Source organism: Phyllostomus discolor, chromosome 2, assembly GCF_004126475.2.
Source record: "Phyllostomus discolor isolate MPI-MPIP mPhyDis1 chromosome 2, mPhyDis1.pri.v3, whole genome shotgun sequence".
Classification (NCBI taxonomy): domain Eukaryota; kingdom Metazoa; phylum Chordata; class Mammalia; order Chiroptera; family Phyllostomidae; genus Phyllostomus; species Phyllostomus discolor.
Window position 1 is genome coordinate 43,439,489 of NC_040904.2, and position 24,069 is coordinate 43,463,557.

At 46.3% G+C, this 24,069-nt stretch overlaps 1 protein-coding gene across 2 annotated transcripts in view; it reads right to left on the reverse strand.

Annotated features, from left to right (window-relative positions):
* Positions 1-3,136: 3,136 nt before the first annotated feature.
* The window catches only part of MCF2L2 (MCF.2 cell line derived transforming sequence-like 2), a 210,982-nt gene continuing 190,049 nt past the window's right edge, over positions 3,137-24,069 (reverse strand). For both annotated transcript variants that reach the window (XM_036017746.1, XM_036017745.1), the window contains exons 26-29: positions 11,071-11,115; positions 7,855-7,940; positions 7,355-7,494; positions 3,137-3,393 (exon numbers count right to left, since the gene is read on the reverse strand). In XM_036017746.1, the coding sequence (XP_035873639.1) occupies positions 7,375-7,494; positions 7,855-7,940; positions 11,071-11,115 (251 nt within the window). In that variant the 3' untranslated portion in view covers positions 3,137-3,393; positions 7,355-7,374. The remainder of the gene's footprint in view (positions 3,394-7,354; positions 7,495-7,854; positions 7,941-11,070; positions 11,116-24,069) is intronic.

Below are 24,069 nucleotides of genomic sequence, written 5' to 3' on the forward strand. Positions count from 1 at the left end.
ATGAGGGGAAGTGCCCCACCTTCCACAGCATGGAGGGCATCTGAGATTACTTCTCCACGAGTGGTGGGTCTGTGGCAGCTCCAGTCCCTTCTCTCATAAGTTAGATCTCCATTTCCCCCTAAAATCTTGGGTACGTTCCTGTAACTCAGAGACTCTTCTCAGCCTGGAGACAACCAGCCCCTCAGTCATGAACCCTCAGTCATGAGGGTGGGCAGAAATCTTTTTTTTTAAAGATTTATTTTTTAGACAGAGGGGAAGGGAGAGAGAAAGAGGGAGGGAAACATCAATGTGTGGTTGCCTCAAGCCCTGCACTGGGGAACCTGGCCTGCAACCCGGGCATGTGCCCTGACTGGGAATGAACCAGCGGCCCTTTGGTTCTCAGGCCAGCACTCAGTCCACTGAGCCACACCAGCCAGGACAGGTGGGCAGGAATCTTAAAACACAACTGCTAGAGCACGGTCTGTCTCTGTGTGCACTCTCAAAGTGTCTGAGGCAGCCCTGCTGGAGCCCAGTGGCTACCCAAGGAACCCCCCTTGTGAGGTGCAGGAGGAGCGTGAACTTGGAGTCGGGAAGATCTGGGTTTGAATCCGGCCTTTCCAACTCACCAGCCCTATGACCTTGATAACCTCTCTGTGCCTCAGTTTCTTCTGCTGTCTGATGCAGAAAATAATGCCTACTCCCAGGTGGTTTTACAAACCAAGAGTTCCTAGAATGCAAAAAATACTCTATCTTTGAAAGGCAACTTTTTCATGTCTTATATCTTTCCTCTATTAATCAGACACAACAATGGGGGTCTATCTCTCAGGCTTATGAGTCTATTTCTCTTTGCAGTCCTGTGTTTGCTCTGTGTGTTCTGAAGTCCTGCTACTGATGTGTGTGGACAGTGAGGGCTGGGGTGTCCTCTTGATGGGTTAACCACTTCATCATTTTCAAATCTTCTTCATTTTCGGTCATGTTCTTTGCTCTGAGACCCACTTTGTTTTACATTAACATGGTCATTCTGGCTTTCTTTTGACGAGTGTTAGCATAGGATATCTTTTTTCATCCGTTTAACCTATTTGTCTTTATATTTAGAGCAGTTTTCTTATAGGCCACGGGGTAATCTTTTATTTTCATATCCAATTTAACAATCACTCCCTTTTAACTGGGGTGTTGAGACCATATGATTATTGATATGATTATGTGTCTACCTACTATCTTGGTGATTGTTTTCTATTTTTCTTGACCAACTCTTAGATTACTGAGGTTTTTAAAATTCTATTTTATCTCACTCGTTGGCTTGTCACTCGTAACCCTGTCGTGTTATTTCCCCATTTGCTTTAGGGTGTACAGTATATACCTTTAAGGTGTCACAGCACACTGTCTGGTGATGCTGCCCCGGCTCACACAGCACACGAGAACCCACAGCGGTCACTTCAGCTTCTTCCCTCCTCGCCTCTGTGCTGCTGTTGTCCACATGTTAACTGTACATGTTGTAAACTCCACAGCATACAGATTTTTTAAAAGTCAGTTCCTTTTTGATGTGGAGGTTAGATCTGTATTTGTTTTGAACAAGTATTTGGGAGAATTGTCATGATTGTTTTGAAGAAATAACAAATATCTATAAAATATGAGATTCTGTACACAATTTTGAGATCTTTTGCTGAGACCAAAATGAACAAATAAACTACAACATATGTTCTACACCTCAAAAATTAAATAACTCCCTAAGTTTCAACTTCCACTGAAATGTTTATTTAGTTGGTGATATCTTACAGAAATAAATAAAGGCAGTTTTTCCTCTAATACAGATAGGTGTATGTGTGTGCATATACATGTGTTTCCAAAATTGAAGCACATCAAAGTGTTTTCCCTACAACTTCAGCGCGAAAGGCATCCATAGGGAGCAAACAGACATGCTGAAATACGCTTATTATTAATTATAACTGTGGGCTTTCTGGATCTCAGAAAGACAGATGACTTAGAGAAAGATCATTGTCTTGTAATTTATCTTTTAAAGAGATGTAAACAAGGGGAAAACTTTTCTACCTACGTGATTACCATTTCTGGCAGCCTTCATTCCTTTGCGCAGATGCGCGGGTTTGCTGTGGCGAGTCACCCAGAATACAACAGACACTCAGATTCCTCACGTGCTACCTGGGTTTGGGGCATGGGCTTGTGTGTCCAAATCTGTTTCTTTAGCCTCTGCACCCCCCTCAGCGTGAGGGTCTCTCGCTGCGTGTTGGAAAGCCCCTCCGTGCACTGGAGCAACGCTCCGAAGTTACTCATTAGTCAGAGTTGCTACTGAGCCTGCGTGTGTCTCAGTTACGCGGGTGCTGTGTCCTGGGTCTTTCGGGGTGTCACCTTCAGTTTCTGTTCCTCCCCCAGCAGTAGGTCCGGACCCAGCTCAGATTCCTGCCCCTCACCCAGGACCAGGAATTTGCTTTTAATTCTCTTACCTGTCCCCAGCTGGGCTGGTTTTACTAGATCCCTAGGGATGTAAGTATTTATTGCTTTCCTTCAACAGTTGGCTCCGCTTTTGTTCTGTCGGAGAGATGAGGTACTAGGACCTGAGTTGTCTCAGGCCTTTCCTGTATCGACCAATACTCCCCTCCCCCAGGTCTGTGCCAGAGAAGATGCTTTCTCGTGACTTTGCTAATCTCTGTGAGTGCCCAAAGAGATCACTGGAGAAGTCTGCACAAGTGCATACAAATGTCCCTATATCTGTGGTCCCCAGGGATTCTATTTTCTCTTGCAAGTCCACCCACACTGGGCCAGTAACAATTTTAGCTGAATTCTCCCTGCCAGCAGACAGCACCACTTGCCCCGGGTAAGCATGTGTTTGAGTCCCTCCTCACTTGGTAGGTGCCTACTTGTTTTTTATTAGATTTCCGGTGAGATGTCACCTTGTGAACTCAGCTCTCTCATGAGTTCAAGAAAAGTTGTGAATTTGCATATTTTCCAGATTTTTTTAAATCTTGCAAGTATGGGGTTAGTACTCTTTCTAGCTTTCTACATCTCAAGCAGAAGACATTATTTTTAACAGCTGCATAGAGTTTCATTGTCTGCCAGTACAATACTGTATTACCCAGCTTTTCATTATTTAACATACTTGTTATCTATTGTTGCCTAACAAATGACCCCAAAACTTATCAGCTTAAAACAACAAACGTTTATTATATTATGGTCCTCTGGTAATGAGTTCATAGACATCTTAGCTGGGTTCTTCTGGCTCTGGGTCTCTCATGTGGTTTCAACCAAGAAATCAGTCGGAGCAGACGCCACCTGAAGGCTTCACTGGGGCTGGAGAATCTACATCCAACGTGGCTCATTCACGTGCCGCTGGCAAGAGGCTTCAGGTCTCACATGTGGGTCTTGTCGCAGGGCTGCTTCAGTGTCTTCTCAACATGGTAGCTGGCGTCCCATGGTGAGTAACCCAAGAGACAGAACAAGGAAGAAGACAAGATGCTTTTTATAAGCTAGTCTTGAAAGTCTATTACCGTCACTTCCACCAAATTGTTCCTTAGTGTCTTCACTACAGCCCACACTCAGAGGGAGCAGGACCAGTTGGGGATAACCTTTACCGCTACTACAGACATGTGGGTTGTTCCCCATTTTCTGTTACTGGTTTTCCCATTAAAAGTAATGTTATAATGAACACCTGTATATGTCTATATATCTTTGTTGATTTGTGTGGCATTATAATAAATTCCTAGACATGGAATTGCTGGATCAAATCATATACATATTTAAACTTGACAGCTATTGCAAATTGTCTTCTAAAACTCTAGTTCGTACACTCTCACCTAAGGTGTATGAGAGTGCTGGTTCTCCTACAGTCTATCCTATACTGGGTATCATCAAAGTTTTAAATGTTGGACGGTCTGATAATAAAAAATGACATCTCATTGTTTTGCTTTTTTAAATATATTTATTGGATTTTGGATTTTGAATTTAATTTTTTAAAAAGATTTTATTTATTTAGTTTTTGAGAGAGGGGAAGAAAGGAAGAAAGAAAAGGAGAGACACATTGATGTGCAAGAGAAACATCAATTGGTTGCCTCTCACAGGTCCTGTCTCTGACTGGGGACCTGGCCCTCAACCCAGGGATGTGCCCTGGCTGGGAATTGAACTGGCGACCCTTTCGTTTGCAGGAGGATGCCCGACCCACTGAGCTACACCAGTCAGGGCTGTCCCATAAATCTTGAAAATGTATTTATGATTTGACTTTTATTTTTCCTACACAAAAGTTTTTGCCTTTTACATTACCTAATTAATCAAGATTTTTGTTTGTAGCTTCTTGTTATAGTTTTTGCCTGGGAAGACTTTACCCTATTCAAAATCACTTTTTAAATGTTTTGACTTTCAGGGTTCCCTTAAGTCTTTAACAATATGAACTATTTTAAGGACTGAGATCAACATTATTTCTCCACATTGTTATTCAGGGATCCCAGCACCACTTTCATTCATAATTTATCTTTTTGTTGTTGTTCAGAACTAATCTGAAATGCCTCTTTTCATACTGTGAGTTCTGAGATGTATTTGGGTCCATTTCAAGATTTTTATACTCTGTTCAACCTATGATTGCTTACTTTTGTAGTACAGTTAAGTCTCACTTAATGTTCGAGATAGGTTCTTGGAAAATGCAACTTTAAGTGAAATGACATGTGACAAAACCAATTTTCCCCTAAGCTGATTGATACAGACGAGAGTTAGGTTCCTATACCATATTTCTGGTTCCCAAAACTCCACCAAACTTCTAAATAAAGACCCCAAACACTTCTAATATTAAGCATTAAAGTAAATGTGAACTATACAAACACCTAAGAAAGATGAAGAAAAACCAGGAAGATTATTATTTTCCCAACCTGCTTTTTCAGTTCGGGGCTGAGGGGCAGCTGGAACCTATCCTGGCAGCTCAGGGCACAAGGCAGGAGCCAGCCCTGGACAGGATGCCCTTCCGTCACCACAGAACACACTCACACGCACACCCGCTCAACTGGGGCCATTTAGACACATCGTCTCGTGTGCATGTCTTTGGGATGTGGGAGGAAACCAGACGCAGACATAGGGAGAACATACAAATTCCATACAAAATGTGGCCCCAGCCAGGAATCAACTTTTTGTATTTTCATTAACATCAGTGAAACAACATTGAATGAAACAACATTTGAAGTCTTGCTGTATGTGTTTTCTGGAAAATTAAAATATTATGATATAAACCTATAGTTTTTGCTACTTTAATAGCCGTATTCAAAAGTTTATCCATAAATAAGTGCTGGCAGATTAAAAATGCAATTGATATATTTATTTATCCTCATCTGAGGGCATTTTTTTTCATTGCTTTTTTTAGAGAGAGAGGAAGGAAGAGAAGAAGAGAGAGAGAGAAACATCAATGAGAGAGACCATCATGGATTGGTTGCCTGTGGCACATGCCCAGGCCGGGGATCGCATGTTCCTGGGCTGGGGGTCAAACCCACAACCTACCTGTGCACCCTGACTGGGAATCAAACCCACAACCTTTCGGTTTCTGGACGATGCTCCAATCAACTGAGCCACACCGACCAGAGCAATGAAACTCATATTTTACAGAGAATCAGTAAAAATGTGTTTCACAAAGTCCTCTGTCGTCATCTGACAATAAACTGGGATCTCAAGAGGTGTTCTGTACATGTTAAAGGAGTAAGCAATATTAGCGTGGTAATTAGAGTCCCAGCCTGGGAGCTGGGGGCCCTGGATTCTAGTCCCTGTGCTGCCACAGGCTGGCTGGGTGACACTGACTCACAGTAACACAATCGCAGTTGGACAATGGTCTCCTAGCTACGCTCCCAACCTCTCTTGTGGCTGGTTGTGGCCACACAACAAGGCTTTCACTAAAGGAGTAGAAGGTGTTGTGTGCCATTTGCAGGTGGGCCTCCCAATACTGCACGTGCATCCTGCTCAGTTCTTTCCCCTCCTGTGAGCAGGAAATCCGAGTTCCTAAACTTGCTTTCGACTCAGTACACAAGGACAATGTCCCAGGGATGGTGGAAAACCAGCAGGAACTGGGACCCCAAATGACACAAGCAGCCTGCTTATCCAACCAGGGCTGTCTTGTGAGACAAACAAAGTCACTACATTGTTGGATCTTTTTGTTACAACAGCTTAACCTTTCCCTTTACCATTACAAAAGAAAAGGGTTCAGATAGGTTTAGCAAATGGTGAGTTTAACAAAAGTATACACAATTCCTTTCTGCAAGAGTCCCCAGATCCTTTAATCTAATTGGAATCAACCAAGAGAGAAACAGAATATGTAGTGTTTGTAAAATGTGTTTATTACCAGATAATTTTGTCATCATTGTGGCATTAATTTATTGAACTCTTACACTCTTCTGCCTGTTCTGAAAAACGCACTCTGGGAAAGGCGGTTTGGAGGATCCCTCATGTTTCTGATTAGTTCCTAACGCAAGCCTGGCGTTTCGGGGGACTGAGACTGCCGCCAGAGTTACCCAGCCAGGGCAGCTAAGTGCGACCCTTCAGCGCAGCGGCTGCCTTCCCACGGTTCAGCAACGTGTTGGACTGGGGCCCTCTAGTGGGCAACGGGCAACATCACGAAGCCGTGGGTGACGGAGCACGTTGTGAAAGAAGGCTGGGGGACTTTATCTAATGGCTTTGGCTGCCTCTCGTTTACTCGAATGGAAACACGACACAGATTTCACTCCCGGAAGAGCCGCCTCTCCCTCTCCCCTGTTTTAAAAAGTCTAAAACATTCACAACTGTTTCCTGAGTGAGTAGTGTGTCCAGGCCCCAGGGCAGTGAGTGCAGGGTCTGCTGTGGACCTACTGTGTATCTGGCGTGGCTTTACGAGAATTACTCCACGGTTCCCACCCCACCCCTCAGTCCACCAGAGCTCAGTGCGAGTCTGATGTCACGAGCCCAGTCTTCTCCCAGAGGACAGTTGCAAGCAGAGCAGCAATGCAGGCCTGGACAGGGAGGCCCGGAGTGGGAGGTCAGAGTGGTCTCCCACAGGGCAGGAGGAAAGGCAGGCCGCTGGGGAGGCGGGTCCACAGGCTCCAAGCCCCCTCCACTGCCCTCAGTCTAGGGGTGGGTGCAGCCTCTGTACCCATGGCCCCCTCTCCCCAGGCCTGGGGCCATCTCCTGCTGAGCCCAAGGGGCGTAGCTGCCTGGAAGGGTGTAAGTTCTCCGGGGAGGGGTCCTTGGGCAACCTTCCCTCACCTGCCCACTGCTGCTGCCCGGACATCCTGTCGTCTCCCCCACAGGGGCAAGCAAGCCGTTGCCCCCCCACCCCCGCCCCGCAATGCACTCCTCAGTGTGTCTACTGCCCTGAACTTCCAAGAAGAAAATCAGAGGAGCATTGGCTAACGAATTGGCTTACTTCTCTTTCCTCTTCCACACTCATGTGTCCTTCTCATCATCACCTTCTTTTTCTCCCTGGATGCTTTCTCGTGTGTCCAGAACAGACGTGGCAGCGGCACAGGCATCATAACTGTCGTCCAACTGGAAAAGTCCCGAGAGCTGAAAGGGAGGGGGCTGCGGGGCACCCTTAGAGGCGCCCCCCCCCCCCCCCCGGGGTGGCCCACTCCGGGGTTCCTTCCGACAGGGCGGGGGCAGGGCCTGGGCCCAGCTCCCCCTCAGGGCCACTCCAGGTTCCGCAGCAGTCCCTTTGCTACCGCCTGAACCCAGAACCCCGTGGTGTGGGGCGTGCTGTGCGGGAGGGTCTGAGCAGTGACCTCTGCTCCCTGGATTCGGCCAGGTCCTCATGGGCCAGAATCCTGGAAGGGATGGCCAGGGGCGTGGGAGAGGAAGAGGAGGCCGGGGAAGCTGAAGGACAGGAATGAGGGAGAATGGGGAAGAGGTACGGAGGAAATAACTTACACCCAGAGCACTGCCCTCCTTCTCCATATCCTCTGCCCCTTCACTACCAACCGTCTCCTCAGAAATACGAGCCTTGAGGGAGCAACCTGGCGGAAAGAAAGGGAGAATCTACCTGGGTGGGCTGTTGAGGAGAGGGGTGGGCGAGGCCGGCTGCCAGTGTGCGGCAGAGCCTGTCCCCAGGAGCCCTTTCTCTCCACCTCTCATTCCTACTCTCCCAGGACCCAAACGCTTGACCTGAAGGGTGAGAGGGTGGGTCCCTGATCTCTGGGTTCCCCTTTTCCAGCTCTGAAACCCTGCAGCCATGGCTGAGAAGTTGTGGCCACATGCTGTTCGTGGCCCTACTTCCTGTCCTCCCAGAAAAAAAACTCTGTTTTTCTTCTGGACCAGCTTCCTACCCTCCCCCTTTCCTGCCCTTGTTTCTCTCCCCTGTTTCTCTCCCCTGTTTCTCTCCCCCGTTTCTCTCCCCCATGCCCACCCATCTCCCATTTCCTTGGCAGTTTCTGCCAAATGTCACCGCACTCCCCAAGGGGAGATCAGAGGAACCAGGATGCCCTGCCTCTCTCCAGTGAGTGGATTAATGACCCAAGCAGTCACCACGGTGCACAGGGCATGTGCTCAGGGCTGTTAGACACAGTGGGGAGCAGCAACCCCACAGATACTGAGGCTGCTCTGTGTGGGGGGGGGGGGGGCCGGATTCCTGCTTAAGGGCCTTAGCCCCATCCTGCAGGTGAGGAAACTGGGATGGGAGAGGGATAATCACTGGCCCAGATTTCCTTGGCCTGGAAGCTCTGCGGCTGGACTCCACAACATTCCTGCTCTTTGCCCCACACTCTAACCTGTGCTCTCTGCCCCATGCTGCTGCTCACAAGGCAGGTTAGGGAGGCAGCAGAGATGTCTTCATGGGGAACTCGGGCTGAAAATTTTTAATGTTTAAATTACAGTTAATAAGCTTAGCAATTATTGCACGTAGAAAGCTATGGTTCCAGGAACTGGAACTTACGACTGGACCCATCCCGACTCCAGGAGACCCACAAGTAATTCAACCTTCACGCCCAAGGAAGGAAGCAAGCGATTGGGATGGTATCTGAGCCACTGCACTCCAAGGAGGGAATATCAGCACCCAGGACACAGACAAAGAATCCCCGGGCAGCAGAAGAAAGGATGCTGGAAAACTGCCCAACTGCCACTTTTGCCTGATTAGCCTTTTCCCTGAATTCCAAACCCCTCTCCTACACTTTCCTTCTCCTTCTAAAAGGGGCTGTTTGAGATGAGATGGAAGACGGTCTGTCAGAGTACATGACTCGCCATCTTCTCAGACTGCCGGCCATCTGAACAAGGTGCCCATAAAGACTCCATCCTCATCCCTACTCATCAGTTCTGGTAGTGACAGGCAGCATGAGCACCGACTTTTCTGGCTTCAATCCCATGTGGCAGCCCCAAGTGGAGTGGAGTGGAGTCTCAGCCTAGGGAGCCATCCCTTGGGAATCTGAAGGCTGGAGTGTTTCAGTTTGGTCAGAATTCAGGGAGAGGGCTCCAGGCGTGGTGAGGGGGGGCATTCTGGGCAGAGTAATGGCCTTGGAGGGGAGCAGCAAGAGCCTGTGGTTGGGCGTACAGTGGGGGCTCATTTATCTTGGGGATCAGCAGCCAGGGATCCACTGGGAAGTCCCCAACCTGCTGACTACAGTGCCCCCTAGTCTGTGTGCAGGTCCCAGGGGACCCTCCCCAGAGCAGGTCAGGGGTGCTGGGGGAGCAGCACGGGAGCTGCCAGCCAGCCCCCTCCTACAGGCTTCCAGAAACCCTGCTTTACTTTTTGGTCCCAGGATGCAGTCGGGGGAGGCAGTTGAGGGTAGAGGAAAAACTGGCTCAGGGAGGTGCCTCCTACCACCCTTCTCCATATGTGACTCGGGGGCATCAGCTGTGATCCCTAGAGATGCCTCTTTAGGGGGATCATCCATCCCAGGACCCCTATGCCCGGAGCGGACAGTGAGCACGAGGAATGGTGGTCCTGCAGAAAGGCTGTGGGGGAGGCTGGGAACAGCCAGGCCTTTGGCCACCCCCTTCCCTGGGTCTCCAGGGTCCATGGCTTCAGTCCCTCAGACAGTGCGGGTTCCAGAGACCAGAGAGCCACCAGCTAGGGGGATGGGGTGCGGGTTCTTGCTTCCATCGGCCATAGCACAGCCACAGCCTGGGGTGGGTGGGGCTGGAGGGAACTCAGGAACTGAAAGACCTGACAAGTTCCAGCCGCTCCACAGTGCACCCAAAGGGAGATGCTAATTTTACATCCCAACACAATGCACACACAAGTGTATTTATAAAATTAAAACACAAGGTTATGGAACCAAAAGTACCCTCACAGTGTGTGATGTCTATTCTATTCCATTCTATTCCATCATTTGATTCTGTTCTACTGTGTTGTATTCTATTCCGTCCTGCTCTGGGAGACAGAGGAGGGAAGGGGCTGTGTGTGGGGGGGTGCCCACCGTCATGTCACGAGACCCTTCCTGAGGGAGAGTTTCTTCTGAGACAAACTGCTGCCGCTTCTGTTGTGCCCTCGGGTGTCTCCCCCGAGAGCCCTGGGCTCTTGGCAGCACCAACAATGCCCTACTCACCTGGCATCTCCCACCCCCACCCACCCGTGCCCTGGCTCCTATTCTGAGAGCCGGCAAACCTTGGAGAAAGTCCCTCAGTCAAAGCCCCAGTTTCACAGGAGCTGAACGTGCAGCTCACGGGCTGCCTTTGGCTGTCCCTGTGTCACATCCACATTTAGTCCCCTCCTCCTGGGTTCACTGGCCACAGGCTCTGTGGTACTCAGGGTCTTAGGTAGTAAGTGTTCAGTCCTATGGGGGTGGCAGCCCTGAGGGGCCCCAAGTCTCAGGCCCCTCAGGGTCTGGCAGGTCATGGGCACGCAGGTGAACAGACGAGAAACCCACTGCAGGGGCTTTGCAGTTGGTCAGACCTGCATGCGGCCCTGACTGTGTGAACACTCGCTGGCTGTGCAGTCCTGGGTGAGCCACTTCGCTCCTCTGAGCATCCGTGTCCTTGTCTCTGAACCGAGGGTAATGATTTCTATTTTGCAAAAATGTTTATAAATGTCTGGTACACACAGGAATTTAATAAATAACACTGTTGTGATTATTGTTAATAGTAATTACAATAATATCAAAGAGAAATTCTCAGAATAGCTCTGGGTACTCCAAGAGTGCTCTTATTACTCACATTTGGGAGAAGTTTGTCTGTCATTGTCTTCATCCTCACAAACATCTGGGGGAGGGAACAAGTTATAAAGGTCACAAATAAACGGCATTAAAAGGAAACACAGAGTGAACACACACACACACATACACACCAGAAAAATCACATCAAATATGTAGGCCCTTGACAAATGTTCAATTTGATTACAGCAATGCTTTAGGTGATGGTTGCATTCTTAGAAAACGAGCAGAATGGTAGCAAGGTCCTGAAGTGTGTTGGGAAGACACAGCCTGCGTCTCAGGAGAGCTCCCAGTCCATGCATCAGAATGAGCATACAGAGTATCGACGGAGAAGGACAAGAGCAATGGGAAGGGTGAGCCGTTCAAACTCGTGCTGGTAAGACTGGGGTGGAAGCTCTCCCTTCAATGGATGATCTTTGTAGCACCCAGCACCTAAATTCTAAATAGTGTGGGAAATTTAGTTTTAGCACTTAATATTTAGAATTATAATAATTTATTTTGTTTAAACTACTGAATGACATTTATTAGTAAATAAACTCATTAGTTTAAGTTATCCTCGTCAGAATACGTGTTTTTGGCAAATCACAGACTTGGAAGATAAAAACGTGGCTTTTCCCTTGCTGTACACTAGATGGCGCAAAGGGACTGCTGTAGATGGAGCTAGTTCATTGGTAGCTCCTGTGGGGTGGATTTCAAACGGGCACACTGCTGGGCAGGCCAAAAAGTCTGTATGGTTTTTTCTGTAGAATAAGACACGTTTTTCATTTTCACCAATAACTTTGTTGATTTGGGTATTTTGAGTATGTCAACTATCTTCCACGTGGTATAATGTTGATGGTTTCAATTAATGTTTCTAGTTGATCACTATCAACTTCAACGTGTCTACCCCACTGTGGAGCATTATCCAGCATGAAATCTCCAGCACAAAACCTCCCAACTGAAACTGACGACACATTCGATCAGTCACAGCACCCTCCCCATACACTGCACAATTTTTTTTTGCATTTCAGTTGTGTTTTCACCTTTCCTGAAATAATAAAGTATAATGTGCTGAAGATGTTGCATATTTTCTTCCCTCTTCAATATTAAAGTGGCTACACAAAAATTCACTAATTTTGATTAAATTGTTTTTATTTTTTTTAATATATTTCATTGATTATGCTATTACAGTTGTCCCATTTCCCCCTTCACTCCCCTCCACCCTGTACACCCTCTCCCACCCATATCCCCCCCTTTAGTTCATGCCCATGTGTCATACATATAAGTGCTTTAGCTTCTACATTTCTCATACTATTCTTACCCTCCCCCTGTCTATTTCCTACATACAATCTATGCTACTTAAGTTCCGTACCTTTTCCCCCTCTCTCCTCCTCCCACTCCCCCTGTTGCTAACCCTCCATGTGCCCTCCATTTCTGTGGTTCTGCTCCTGTTCTAGTTGTTTGCTTAGTTTCTTTTGGTTTTGCTTTAGGTGTGGTTGTTAATAATTATGAGTTTGCTGTCCTTTTACTATACATGTTTTTTATCTTCTTTTCTTAGATAAGTCCCTTTAATATTTCATAAAATAAGGGCTCGGTGATGATGAACTCCTTTAACTTGACCTTATCTGAGAAACACTTTCTCTGCCCTTCCATTCTGAATAAAGCTTTGCTGGATAGAGTAATCTGGGATATATATAGATCCTTGTCTTTCATGACTTGGAATACTTCTTTCCAGCCCCTTCTTGCCTGTAAGGTCTCTTTTGAGAAATCAGCTGACAGTCTGATGGGAACTCCTTTGTAGGAGACTGTCCCCTTATCTCTTTTTGCTTCTAGGACTCTCTCCTTCATTTTTACCTTGGCTATGATGTAATTATGTAATAATGATGTGCCTTGGTGTGTTTCTTCTTGGGTCCAACTTCTTTGGGGCTCTCTGAGCTTCCTGGACTTCCTGGAAATCAATTTCCTTTGCCAGAATAGGAAGTTCTCCTTTATTATTTGTTCAAATACATGTTCAATCTGTTGCTTTTCCTCTTCCCCTTCTGGTACCCCTATAATTTGGATGTTGGAACATTTAATGATGTCCTGGAGGTTCCTAAGCTTCTCCTCGTGTTTTTGAATTCTTATTTCTCCATTCTTTCCTGTTTGGTTGTTTCTTTCTTCCTTCTGGTCCACTCTATTGTTTTGAGTCCCAGTTTCCTTCCCATCACTATTGGTTTCCTGTGCATTTTCCTTCAATTCTTTTATCGTAACCTGCATTTGTTCATCTAATTTATGACCAAAATCAACCAATTCTGTGAGCTTCCTGATCACTAGTGTTTTGAACTGTGCATCTGATAGGTTGGCTATCTCTCGGTCACTTAAAAGGATGAGTTCTGGGGCATTGATTTGTTCTTCTGTTTGAGCCATCTCTCTCTCTCTCTTTTTTTTTTTTTGGTCACTCCTGTTACGGTGAGGGGTGGTGCCTTAGGTGTTCACCAGGGCTGGGCACCCCAGTCACTAGATTGTGACGTTGTATGTGGGGGTGGGGTCGAGAGGGAACCATGGTGGTTGCTCTGTTCTCTGTGGCACCTCAGTCCCTTCTCTGGGACCCTGGATTGTGCTCTCTGCCCTGCTCCACAATCGTCGCCTCACTGGGTCTGCCAGCTGCCGCTTGGGTACTCAGGGTCCACCCGCTGCGATCTTGCGTGCCCCAGATGCCTTATGTGCTCCTGGTTGCCTTACGTGCCCACTGCTCTCTGCTCTCTGCGTGGTGACCCGTGCCTGGCTGCTCATCTCCGCCCCTCCCACTGGTCAGGATGAACGGGTCTATTTCAACTTCTTGGCTGTTCGACTTCCATTCAGATAAATTTTCTTTCAGTTCTGGATGTTATTCTGCATCTAAATTGTTGTTGTTCCAATCTTGGTTGTGCGTGGAAGTATAGTGTGTCCACCTATGCCTCCATCTTGGCCGGAAGTCAATGAAGTTTTTTTTAATGAACACTGATATGAGAGCTGTCACAAAGCAATCTAACAAAATTGTTGCAAGTGAGGTTAAAGACAACTAAGTGCTACTACAGCCATCTTATGGAAAAAAAAACAAATGAACTTTTTGGCCAACCCCATGTTTTTATTTTCTTTAAATCTAGGTTTTTCTCTAGTCCTTACAATTATGCAAAAACTTTTAAAGGACCATCTCTGTCATGTGAACTAAAGTACATCATGTTCACTTGGGGGCTAGGGGTGGAGAGCTGCCTTAAAGTAACACCTAGGCCCCAGGAGGAACAAATGTGGGGAGCCAGTTGCTACAGATCATATGCTAACGGTATGTCTAGATCACCCCATTTAATTCCCACAGAAAGACTACACAGTATCACCTCCATTTTTGTAAAATAAGTGATGAAAAGAACTTAAGCACAAAGAGGTTAAATAATTATCCCAAGAGATGGAGCTGGGTTTGAACTGGAGTGTGTATGACTTCAGTGCTTGAACCCTTAGCTCACTCAGCTCCTTTCTGGCTGTCTAGGAGTTAACTAACCCAAGGGGTTGCTTTCTGCTTAATCCATCCCAGTAGCTCTCTAGAGCTCACAAAGGAGCTATCTCTAGGATATTTTCATGGGTACTAGGATGGATAGGTATCTTTTGCTTGGTGTCCCAGACTGTAAACTTGGACACCTAGGCTCATCTATATCTGAAATGTCTATTTCCTTTGCAAACCTGTCTTTGGCCCAGAGGAAGGGAATCACTCCTCAGTATTCAATGAATTGTTCTCAGATTCTACATTTTCTCATGGTCTTCCTCCCTCCCTTTTTTTCCTCCCTCCCTCCCTCCCTTCCTTCCTTCCTTCCCTCACTTATACCTTCATTTTCTGTTGTTCAAGTCCGTGCCAGCTTCTAGGGAAGTCTGGGCTGGCTGTCTTAGACTTTCAGAGCTGCTAGGACCTGGGGTCAAAGAAATTTCACAACTGGGAAACCACCTCCTAGCTCAACAACCAGATGCTCTCAAGTGTTCCAGGCTAGAATAAGCCCACAGTTGGGGGGTAGGTGGGGAGGACCAGCTGATGTGTCTATTTGGGTTAAGTCAAACCCTTGCTCAATTCCTCAGATATTTAATGGGAATTTTCCAATAAGATTAATATACAAAGCACCCGCACCCCCCGCCAATGTTATATGGCTCTAAATATTTTAAAATATTCACTTCTTTTTTTTAGTTATTGCTTTTTATTTTTTTAAATTTTATTTATTTAAAGTGTTGTTCAAGTACAATTTTCTACCTTTTACTCCCAACCCAGCCCACCCACCCAGCCCTCCCCTCCTCCCTCCCATTTCCACCCACCCCTAGTTTTTTATCCATGTGTCCTTTATACTTGTTCCTGTAAACCCTTCCCCCTTTCCCCTGAAATTCCCCTGAAATTCCCTTCCCTCTTCCCTCTGGACACTGTCAGCCAGTTCTCTATTTCAGTGTCTTTGGTTACATTTTGCTTGTTTCTTTGTTTTGTTGTTTAGGTTCCTGTTAAAGGTGAGATCATGCGAATATTCACTTCTATAGACAAAAGGTCTGGGGTAAAATATTTACAGTGGTTATCTTGATTTTGTCTGATTTTCATTTTTATTTTTGCATATTCTAAATTTTTGATAATTTACATACATATTCTTTTTATAAGTAGAAAACTTAGAGTAGTTAAAGCCAATTGGTCAGATATCTAAAATAACCCACAATCACCAGAAATGACCGTTTGCTAAAACTTATTTTACTCGTCATAAGAGTGCATGAAATGATTTTGAGTAACAATAAGGTAATAATAAACATAATGAAAGTAACTACATTATCTAGGCCTAAAGGAAACCCCACAAAAATCAGCAAGCAACCCTTAAGTACATGAGATGGTTCACAGGTATTAAAGCAGCGCCCCTCACCCCCAAGACCCCGCGGGACCAGACAAGGGACTGACAGGCCTGTGCTGGGGGGCCTGTGGCCGTCCAGGGTTGGTACACAGGCCCCTCCTCTGATACCTTTGTGGCAGAATGGTATCCAAATTGTATGTATCTTTCAATAGCCAAGGCTTTGCAAATTAGGGACAAAAGCTGAATTCAGAATTCAGAATTTTTAACACAATTCAAGCTAGTAAAATACTATCAGCTAAATTCATTTATGTTATCCAAATAGTACCAGAAATAGCATTTTCACCCATTCTGTGACTGTCCATCATGAAGCTTTCCCCCACCAAGGCCTTATTGCTAGTGGCACAAGGAATCCCATCACTTTGTCCTCGTGCCAATAGACCAGAAGGCAAAGAAAGCATTGCCATACTGGAGAAGGTCATTGGTACCGATTACCATGAGGATGTTGGGCTCTTGTCCAATAGAATCAGACAGGAAGGTGCCTGGAGTTCTGGTGACTCACTAGGACATTTCCCAGCCCTCCCATTCCCACTTGTAAATAGGCAAGGGGAAAAGAACAGTAGCCAGACAAGCATCTGGAACACCCACTATGCGTGCCACCAGGAGAACTGCCCGACTAGGAGGACAGGGATATAGAGTTAGTGGGAGGGAGATGATGACAGAAAGATAGAACCTAAGGACCAGCTGCAGCAGCAGGTGGCAGACGTGGATTTAGGTAGGACTCTTACTGTATCTCCTGAAAGAAATAGCCTTCCTGGGAACCAACACCTCTAGGTCCGCTGAGACTAAAATTGCAGGGATGGAGAGGACAAATTTCCCATGTGGAAATTTGATAGGAGTGTCATAATGAATGAAGTCACTACTCATTTGACCTCTTGGCTCCCAGGTAAAATTATTCTGCCTACTGGGGGCATGGCACCATAAAAATGGCCGTGGGTTTAAGGTGTATACTGCATCCTGAAGGTTAGCATCCCCGGCACCGCCGTGTCACGTCCAACAGTGCTGCTCATCCTCACTTTCAAAACGCTAGTCCACAGCTCTATCAAGCTGGCCACTTCTAAATGCGGAGATGTGTGGTAGGATCGGTGAGTCGATTCTGTGATCACATGACCGTGGCTGAGTCTCTCAATCAAGGTAATGTTCTATGGTGAATCAGACACTAGGGGACAGTAATGCTGAGTGAGGCACTGTGGGCAGGAAAGCCCATGCATCAGCGCCACTCAGATTTTCCCTGTACTTTCCAGCCTGGAGGGGTTCTCAAGAAGTCAACTGTTCTCCACAAGGGATGGTACCCGATGGGGGCCCAGCACCAATCTCCGTGCCAGCAGGTGGGACAGTCAGCAATGGCAGTAGCTCAACCAGTCTTGATGACAGAGAGTCCATGCTGCTGGACCCATGCACAGCCTCCCATTCTGCTACCAAGGCCTCTCCATTTATGAGCCCACTGTGCAGGCACTGGGGTGCCAGGAGCGAAGCTGGCTGGCCCCTGGTGGCTGAGTCGTCCAGTCAGCTTGGTGTTTGGTGCCTTTTCTGCAATGGACAGTCTCTGGTGGGTATGAACACATGAATCAAAGATCCTCCTATTTTGAGCTCGTGTCCATAGATCTCTGTGCCTCTCCCCCAGTCAGGTCATGTTGTAATTTGATGCTAGTTATTGTTCTGGAAGGGGTCAGGAAGGGAGGAGGCGATGTGTCCTGAGAGGGGTTTTAGCTTGTATGTCTCATCTGAGGCCTCTGCATAATCTTGGGGGGATGAGGAGAAGGGTCCATCTTCCAACAAGGAGGAGTAGGCCACTTCTGCCAGCCCAGGGGAGAAAGTCCATGAACCCAGGCTTCTTATCCCACACTTCAGGGTTCCATTTCTTTCCTGTCAGGGCCTGCATTGCCTGCTCTTCTATTGGCATTAACAGCAGGCAGCAGACTCGCCTTGACTGAGAATTCGTCCCTCTTTCAAGTACTGCCTGCCCTCTGCTGTAGGGGCTGAGGGACTAAACACTGGCGGGGAGGTCCTCTAGTCTCACACCATGCTTTCAGTTGGTGATTAGTCCAAGCCTGTCTCTCTCTTCAACGCATCAATGGTGCTTAGCAATAGCCTCCCAATTCTGCAGTCCTGACCATTGGCATTTCCCCCAGACCTTTCAAACACTAGAGACACTGCCAGCTGGGGCATCCCTGTCCACCTACACCTGATCCCAGGTCACCACAGGTGAATGTCTTAGCCATTGAACTGCTGCAGCAGGCCAGGGAGCAGGACTGTCAACACCACCTGCTACCAGTGATGGGGTCCTCATTGCCATTCAGCCAACAAGTAACCCCAAAGCAGAATCCCATCCTTCCCAGGACCTTTCCTGGCACTCACAGTCTTCGGTCAGGTTTCTCAGAAGCAGCTTGTTCAAGCAAGTTATAGAGAAGGGGCTTTCAGACGAAACCTGTAAGGCAATGAGGGCATGAGAAACAGGGCAGGGAACCAGAGAGTTGCAGGCGTGGGTTCAGCTGAGGTCTGGCATCAGCCTGAGGCCCTGGGAAGCCCTGGAGCATGGCTGGTGCCACAGGAGTCCCATCTTGAGGCAGAAGGGCTGGCTTTTGTACACTGAATCAGTCAGTCATTGGCCAGCTGTAGCCTGCGGTTAAGGGAGGTCATGACCTCTCAGGAAGTTTCTAGCAACAGGGTTCTGGTTGCCCCTAGCTAGCGGCAATTCTCAGAATGCCGCACAGCAGTGAGCCGTCAGCAGCTAGTGATCTCACGCCAGCGGAACAGGGTGTGCACCTGCCACACAAAAAGAATTTGGATGAGATGTCCATAGCCTCTACTATACCACTGCATGTGGGCTTCTTTTAAAGAAAAAAATTAATAGGTTTTAATTTTAGAGCAGTTTTATGTTTATAGAAAAAAATTGAGCAGAAAGTACAGAGAATTCCCATATAACCCTTCTCCCCTTTCTCCCCACTCAGGTTTCTCCTGTAGTGACACCTGGCATTAGTGGGACACATTTGTCACAGTTGGTGAACCAATATCAATGCATTGTTAACTACAGTCCATAGTCTACATTAGGGCTTACTCTTTGTGTTGTAGTCATGGGTTATGGGTTATGACAAATGCACAGCGTTATGCGCTCACCATTATATCTTGCAAAATAGTTTCATTGCCCTAAAAATCTCCCGTGTTCCATCTATCTATCCAGCCCTCCCCATCTTTGATCCCCTGGAAACCACTGACCTTTTCACTGTCTCTATATACATATATACATATGTATATGTACACATACACACATGGCTATATACATATATGTGCACATGCATGTACATGAGGACTGTCCAGAAAGTATCTAGCCATGTGATATGAAAACTAGAGATACTTACTGAAGAAGATACAAGCAACATTGTACATAGGAAACTGACATCTCAGTGCCCTTCAAAGTAGGCATCTTGGGACCTCACACAGTTCCACCAGGAATGATCAGCTGCCCTGTCATATTTTCCTGAATCTCATCAGTGGTCTGAAATCGCTTCCCTTTCAAAGGTGATTTTAGTTTTGGGAAAAGTCAGAAGTCATAGGGTGCCAAATATGGGCTGTAGGGGGGCTGAGCCAGGTGGGTGATTTGATCTTTTGCCAAAAAACTCTGCACAAGATGTGATGCATGAGCAGGGACATTTCGTAATGAAGCTGCCAATCACCGGTTGCCCATAGCTGCGGCCTTCTGAATCATCCGAATAGTTTCCATTGAGAAATACTCAAGCTTAATGCAAAATTTGATGCAGATTCGTTGCTCTACTCACTCGGTCACTTTGAATATGATGGCCACACAGTACACATGCTCACTCAAGGGTGTCTACTGCCCTCACTGACTAGCACAGTGTAGTCATCACTGTTCACACATGCACATTCCAGTCCACTCTCCTTGGCTGCCAGGTTACACTGATGTCATGCAAACCATTCTTGTTATATTAACAATGGTTGGGCTTTTTTCAGACAGACTTGGTATGTGTATGTGTGTGTGTATATCTGTATGTATACAGATATGTATGTATAGATATATATATATATAATCTTCCTTCTTTTCTCAGGCATGCACTTTTGCTCTCTTTCTCCTAAATGATAAGAGACCCCATGAGACTTACAACCAGAGGAGCAGTGGGCAGCAGCAGCTTAATCTGGGTTGATCCCCTGAACCTATCCCCAAAGCCCCCTTTTCTCTGAGTCTCCAGTGAGCAACAGCAGCCCAGCCTAGTCTCCTGTTGCTTCTTCTACCCTAAGCCCTTCCTTGTTTCACTGTCCCCAGCTTTAATGAACTTACTCTCACAATCGTCTTTTAAAACTGACTTCTTTTTCTTAGCAATAAACATTGAAGTTTCCTCCATGTCTTTTTGTGACTTGATAGCTCATTTCTCTTTGTTGCTGAATAATATCCAATTTTATGGCTATACCATAGTTTCCAACTCATCTGAGTAAATATCAAGGAGTATGATGGCTGGACCGTATGGAAAAACTAACTCTAGCTTTGTAAGAAACTGCCAAACTCTCTGCACCATTTTGCATTCCCACTAGAATAAATGAGGGTTCCTGTTGTTCCAGGTCCTTGCCAGCATTTGGTATTTTCAGTGTGTCATGCAACTTTTCACAACATAACTGAGCTGTTTGTTGTTGTTGTTTGAGATTTGGCTAATCTTCTGATGAGCTAATGGGTTTTTGTTAGCCTAACAAATGAAAAAGTCACCAAAGCTCACCTCGATTTAACAGTCAGTCCCCTGTTATTTTTCTGTCTCCTGAACCCAGCTGGCTTTCCTAGCCCTGAAGGCATGTGTGTGCATGTGTGTGCACACAGATACACACAGACAAATAAGGACTGGGTCTACACACAAGCATAGACTAGGATACACTCAACTAAATGTTACCCAGTCTTCTGTCCACCTCACACCTTTGGGTCTGGTGACCTTCCATTAGTAGACTAGAGACAGAAGGGGGAAAAAGAAGGCACCTGGACAAGCCACATTTTTATGCTTTGGGTGTAAGAGGAGTTTTAACTCTATCCATTGGCTCATATCTGTAAATTTGTGGATTGTGCCAATGTTGGCTCTCTGTCTTGAAGCAGAAGGTCTTTTAAAGTCTCTAAGGAATTCTAAGCACATGAAAAAAGAAGTTAAATGCCTCAAGAAAATAACATACTTTATGACAAATAAGGTTGATAGGCTCAATTTTCTCACAGTCCTTGATAATCTGAAGTCTCCCGTTAAAAAAATAACCTACCAGGTTGAGAATGGGATTCTCAACAAACACTTTACGCATCTTAGGGCCCCACCTGACAGACCCCTCATAACACCACTCACAACTACACTCACAATACCAGAAGTCTCTCTTCATTTTGACACTTTCAAAATAGAAAAAGAAGCTGGGATGTGACTTGATCAGAGATAGTATTGGGGCTAATGCCAATTATTTAGGAGATGAAAATACAATTTTACCTTTTCTTAAAAAAGTTTTCATAAGCAAATACAAAGTCTCCACAGTAGACAAAACTTAAAAAAAATTCACACTGAGGCTAGGAAAATTCCTTGGCAAATGGAATGGAAACACAGACAGATAGCTGAACAAACTGGACACGAAATTTACAGACAGATAGTATCTCAGAGTCTCATCATCCCTAACGAAGGACACTTGAGAGCGAATGGTTTGCGTGGTTTGCGTGTTCCAGACCCTGCTGGGGCAAACACGCCTGGGTCCCAGTCCCTCTTTGATGACATTCTTTGAAGGTGAAACTGACCAGAGAATGACCCCAACCCCTCTATATACTCATCTTGATGGATGAGCCTATTGAAGGGCGCAGCTAGAAAGCTGATGAATATTCTATTGAGATCCTCTCTTAAAATTCCTGCCTTTAGAAAACAGATAAAAACCTTCAAGATAAAGGTAGCCAGTGGGAGCTCTCCTTGGAGCGTGCCTGCGCCCCTCCTTTTCTCAGGCATGTACTTTTGCTCTCTTTCTCCTAAATAAGGGTCCCCATGAGACTTGCAACCAGGGGAGCAGCGGGCAGCAGCAGCTTGTCCTGGGCTGACCCCCCGAACCTGTCCCTAAGGCCCCCTTTTCTCTGAGTCTCCAGTGAGCAACAGCAGCCCCACCTAGTCTGCTGTTCTACCCTAAGCCCTTCCTTGTTTCACTGTCCCCAGCTTTAATACACTTCCCCTCAAAATCACCTGGACTCCTGTTGTGAAATGTTTCCTGCATGAGTCAAGAACCCACACACTGCAGGCTGGCCGAGGCAGGCCTGCTACAGATCTGGTCCTTTTTGGGGTGACAACTTCTCCCAGAGATTCTGTTACGATCCACAGAAGGACAGGTTTCATCATGCAAGAAAATGTGGGGACCGTATTCTATGAGTTCTCACCAGCCAACATTTTTCTCAAGCCTCACTTTTTCTGGTCTGTACTAAGAAGAAAATAGGTCATTTTTTACTTTTCAAATATAAAATTTCATAACACACATCCACACCCTGAGAACCACTGCTTATTAAATGGCACGGCTGTTAGCATTTGTTGACTGAGACTAAACATCCTGTTAATTTGCCGTTTCAGGCTCCCTGAAGAAACACACACTAGTTAGCCTTGCCCTGGGGCGTGTGCAAGACAGTGCCTGTGGAGGCTTCTTCTAGGAGCTTTGTACATTGTAGGTGCTCAATAAGCGTATTTTGAACTACAACTCCTTCCAGAGGCCTTTTCTAAATAAATTATATGCCTGAATACATATTTCATGTCCCACAAAATTAATCACATAATATTCCACAACCAAAATCTCTAACACTAAGTTCCCAAGAGTTAGATTTGGGCAGTGGTAAAGCATAAAGTGGAAAGTCTATTGGAAAAGGTTATCTTTCATGTAAATAGGCAAGGAAAGAAAAGAGGACAACAAAAACAATACATTCAAAACCCCATAAACACATAAAATGTAAAAACCCTTCTGCACTTGCTTATTGTTTTGATCCCACACCCGCTTCTGCCTGCGAGAAAACTGACACCCAGGTTAGAGGCGGAGTCTCTTGGGGTAGCCTCTGCAGGCAGTACTCCTGACCTTTCTGTGGAAGGCTGTGAGAGGAGGTGAAATCCGTGAGCCCTGGGCAGAGCAAGAAATAAAGTGCCACCGTTTGGGGTCGTTATTCCTGAGCAGACATCCTGGCAATCCTCTCGTGCCTACCCGTTTTCTTAAGGGGCCAGCTTTTCTGAACAGGTAGTCACTTTTCATGGTGAACCATCTGCCCTTCATTTCAATTCTGGGTTAATTAGATTTATGCAAATGCATAGCAGTAAGTCAACTTTATACCTTCCTTCTCAGTCACGTAATCAAGGCAGGGCTGAGACTCAGGCAATGCCTTCCTCAGTTTCTAAGCTGAGGGGACTACCCATTGCTTCCACGCCCCTCTCTCCTACTGGATCCTACCTTCAGTCCCACATGTGCTGGGGACTGGGGCTTCCTTACTCCTAGTGAGGCTTCCCCTATTTCGATTCAGGGTGCAAATTCCATGTTCTTGCTTTGCTTTAGAGAACTGTACACAAACACTGACTCACTGGAAAGAATGGCATCTGCATTCCTCCCTGTACTAGTTGGAGGGACACTGGCTCCCCTCAGGTTCTCCTGGCCCCAAGGGCCTCCTTCCTCCTCCTTCACTGGAGTCTGAGACCTGCGCTGGCCCTGTACCTGGCATGCAACCAGGCGATGTTCAAGGGACACCACTTGCTGGATTATGCAGTTAACATCTAACCGGCTGCAAGTCTTTAAGTGGGAGAGGTGTGCGGGAGAAGTCCCCTTTCCTCCAACTCTGAAAAGCTGTTTCATTGACTCACAATAGTTTTTCCTTCCCTATCCCCTGTCCTGAAATGCCAACTATTATAGTGACCTTTCTTGGTTAGATTAGCTCAACAAATAAACACTTACCGGGCACTGGAGATAAGAGGTGAACAAAACGTGCCTCCAGCTGAGCTTCCTCAGAGTAGTTTGCTTGTGCGATGTGATTATTTAATGAGCTCTTTTACTTGTTTATTTGCTGAACATTTACTGAGAACCTATACAAGTTCCAGGCCTTTGTATAATACGAGGCCCAAGGGAAGCTCAAACTAACAGGACAGACAACTTCCGTGCCCTAGAAGAATGTATGGTCTGGT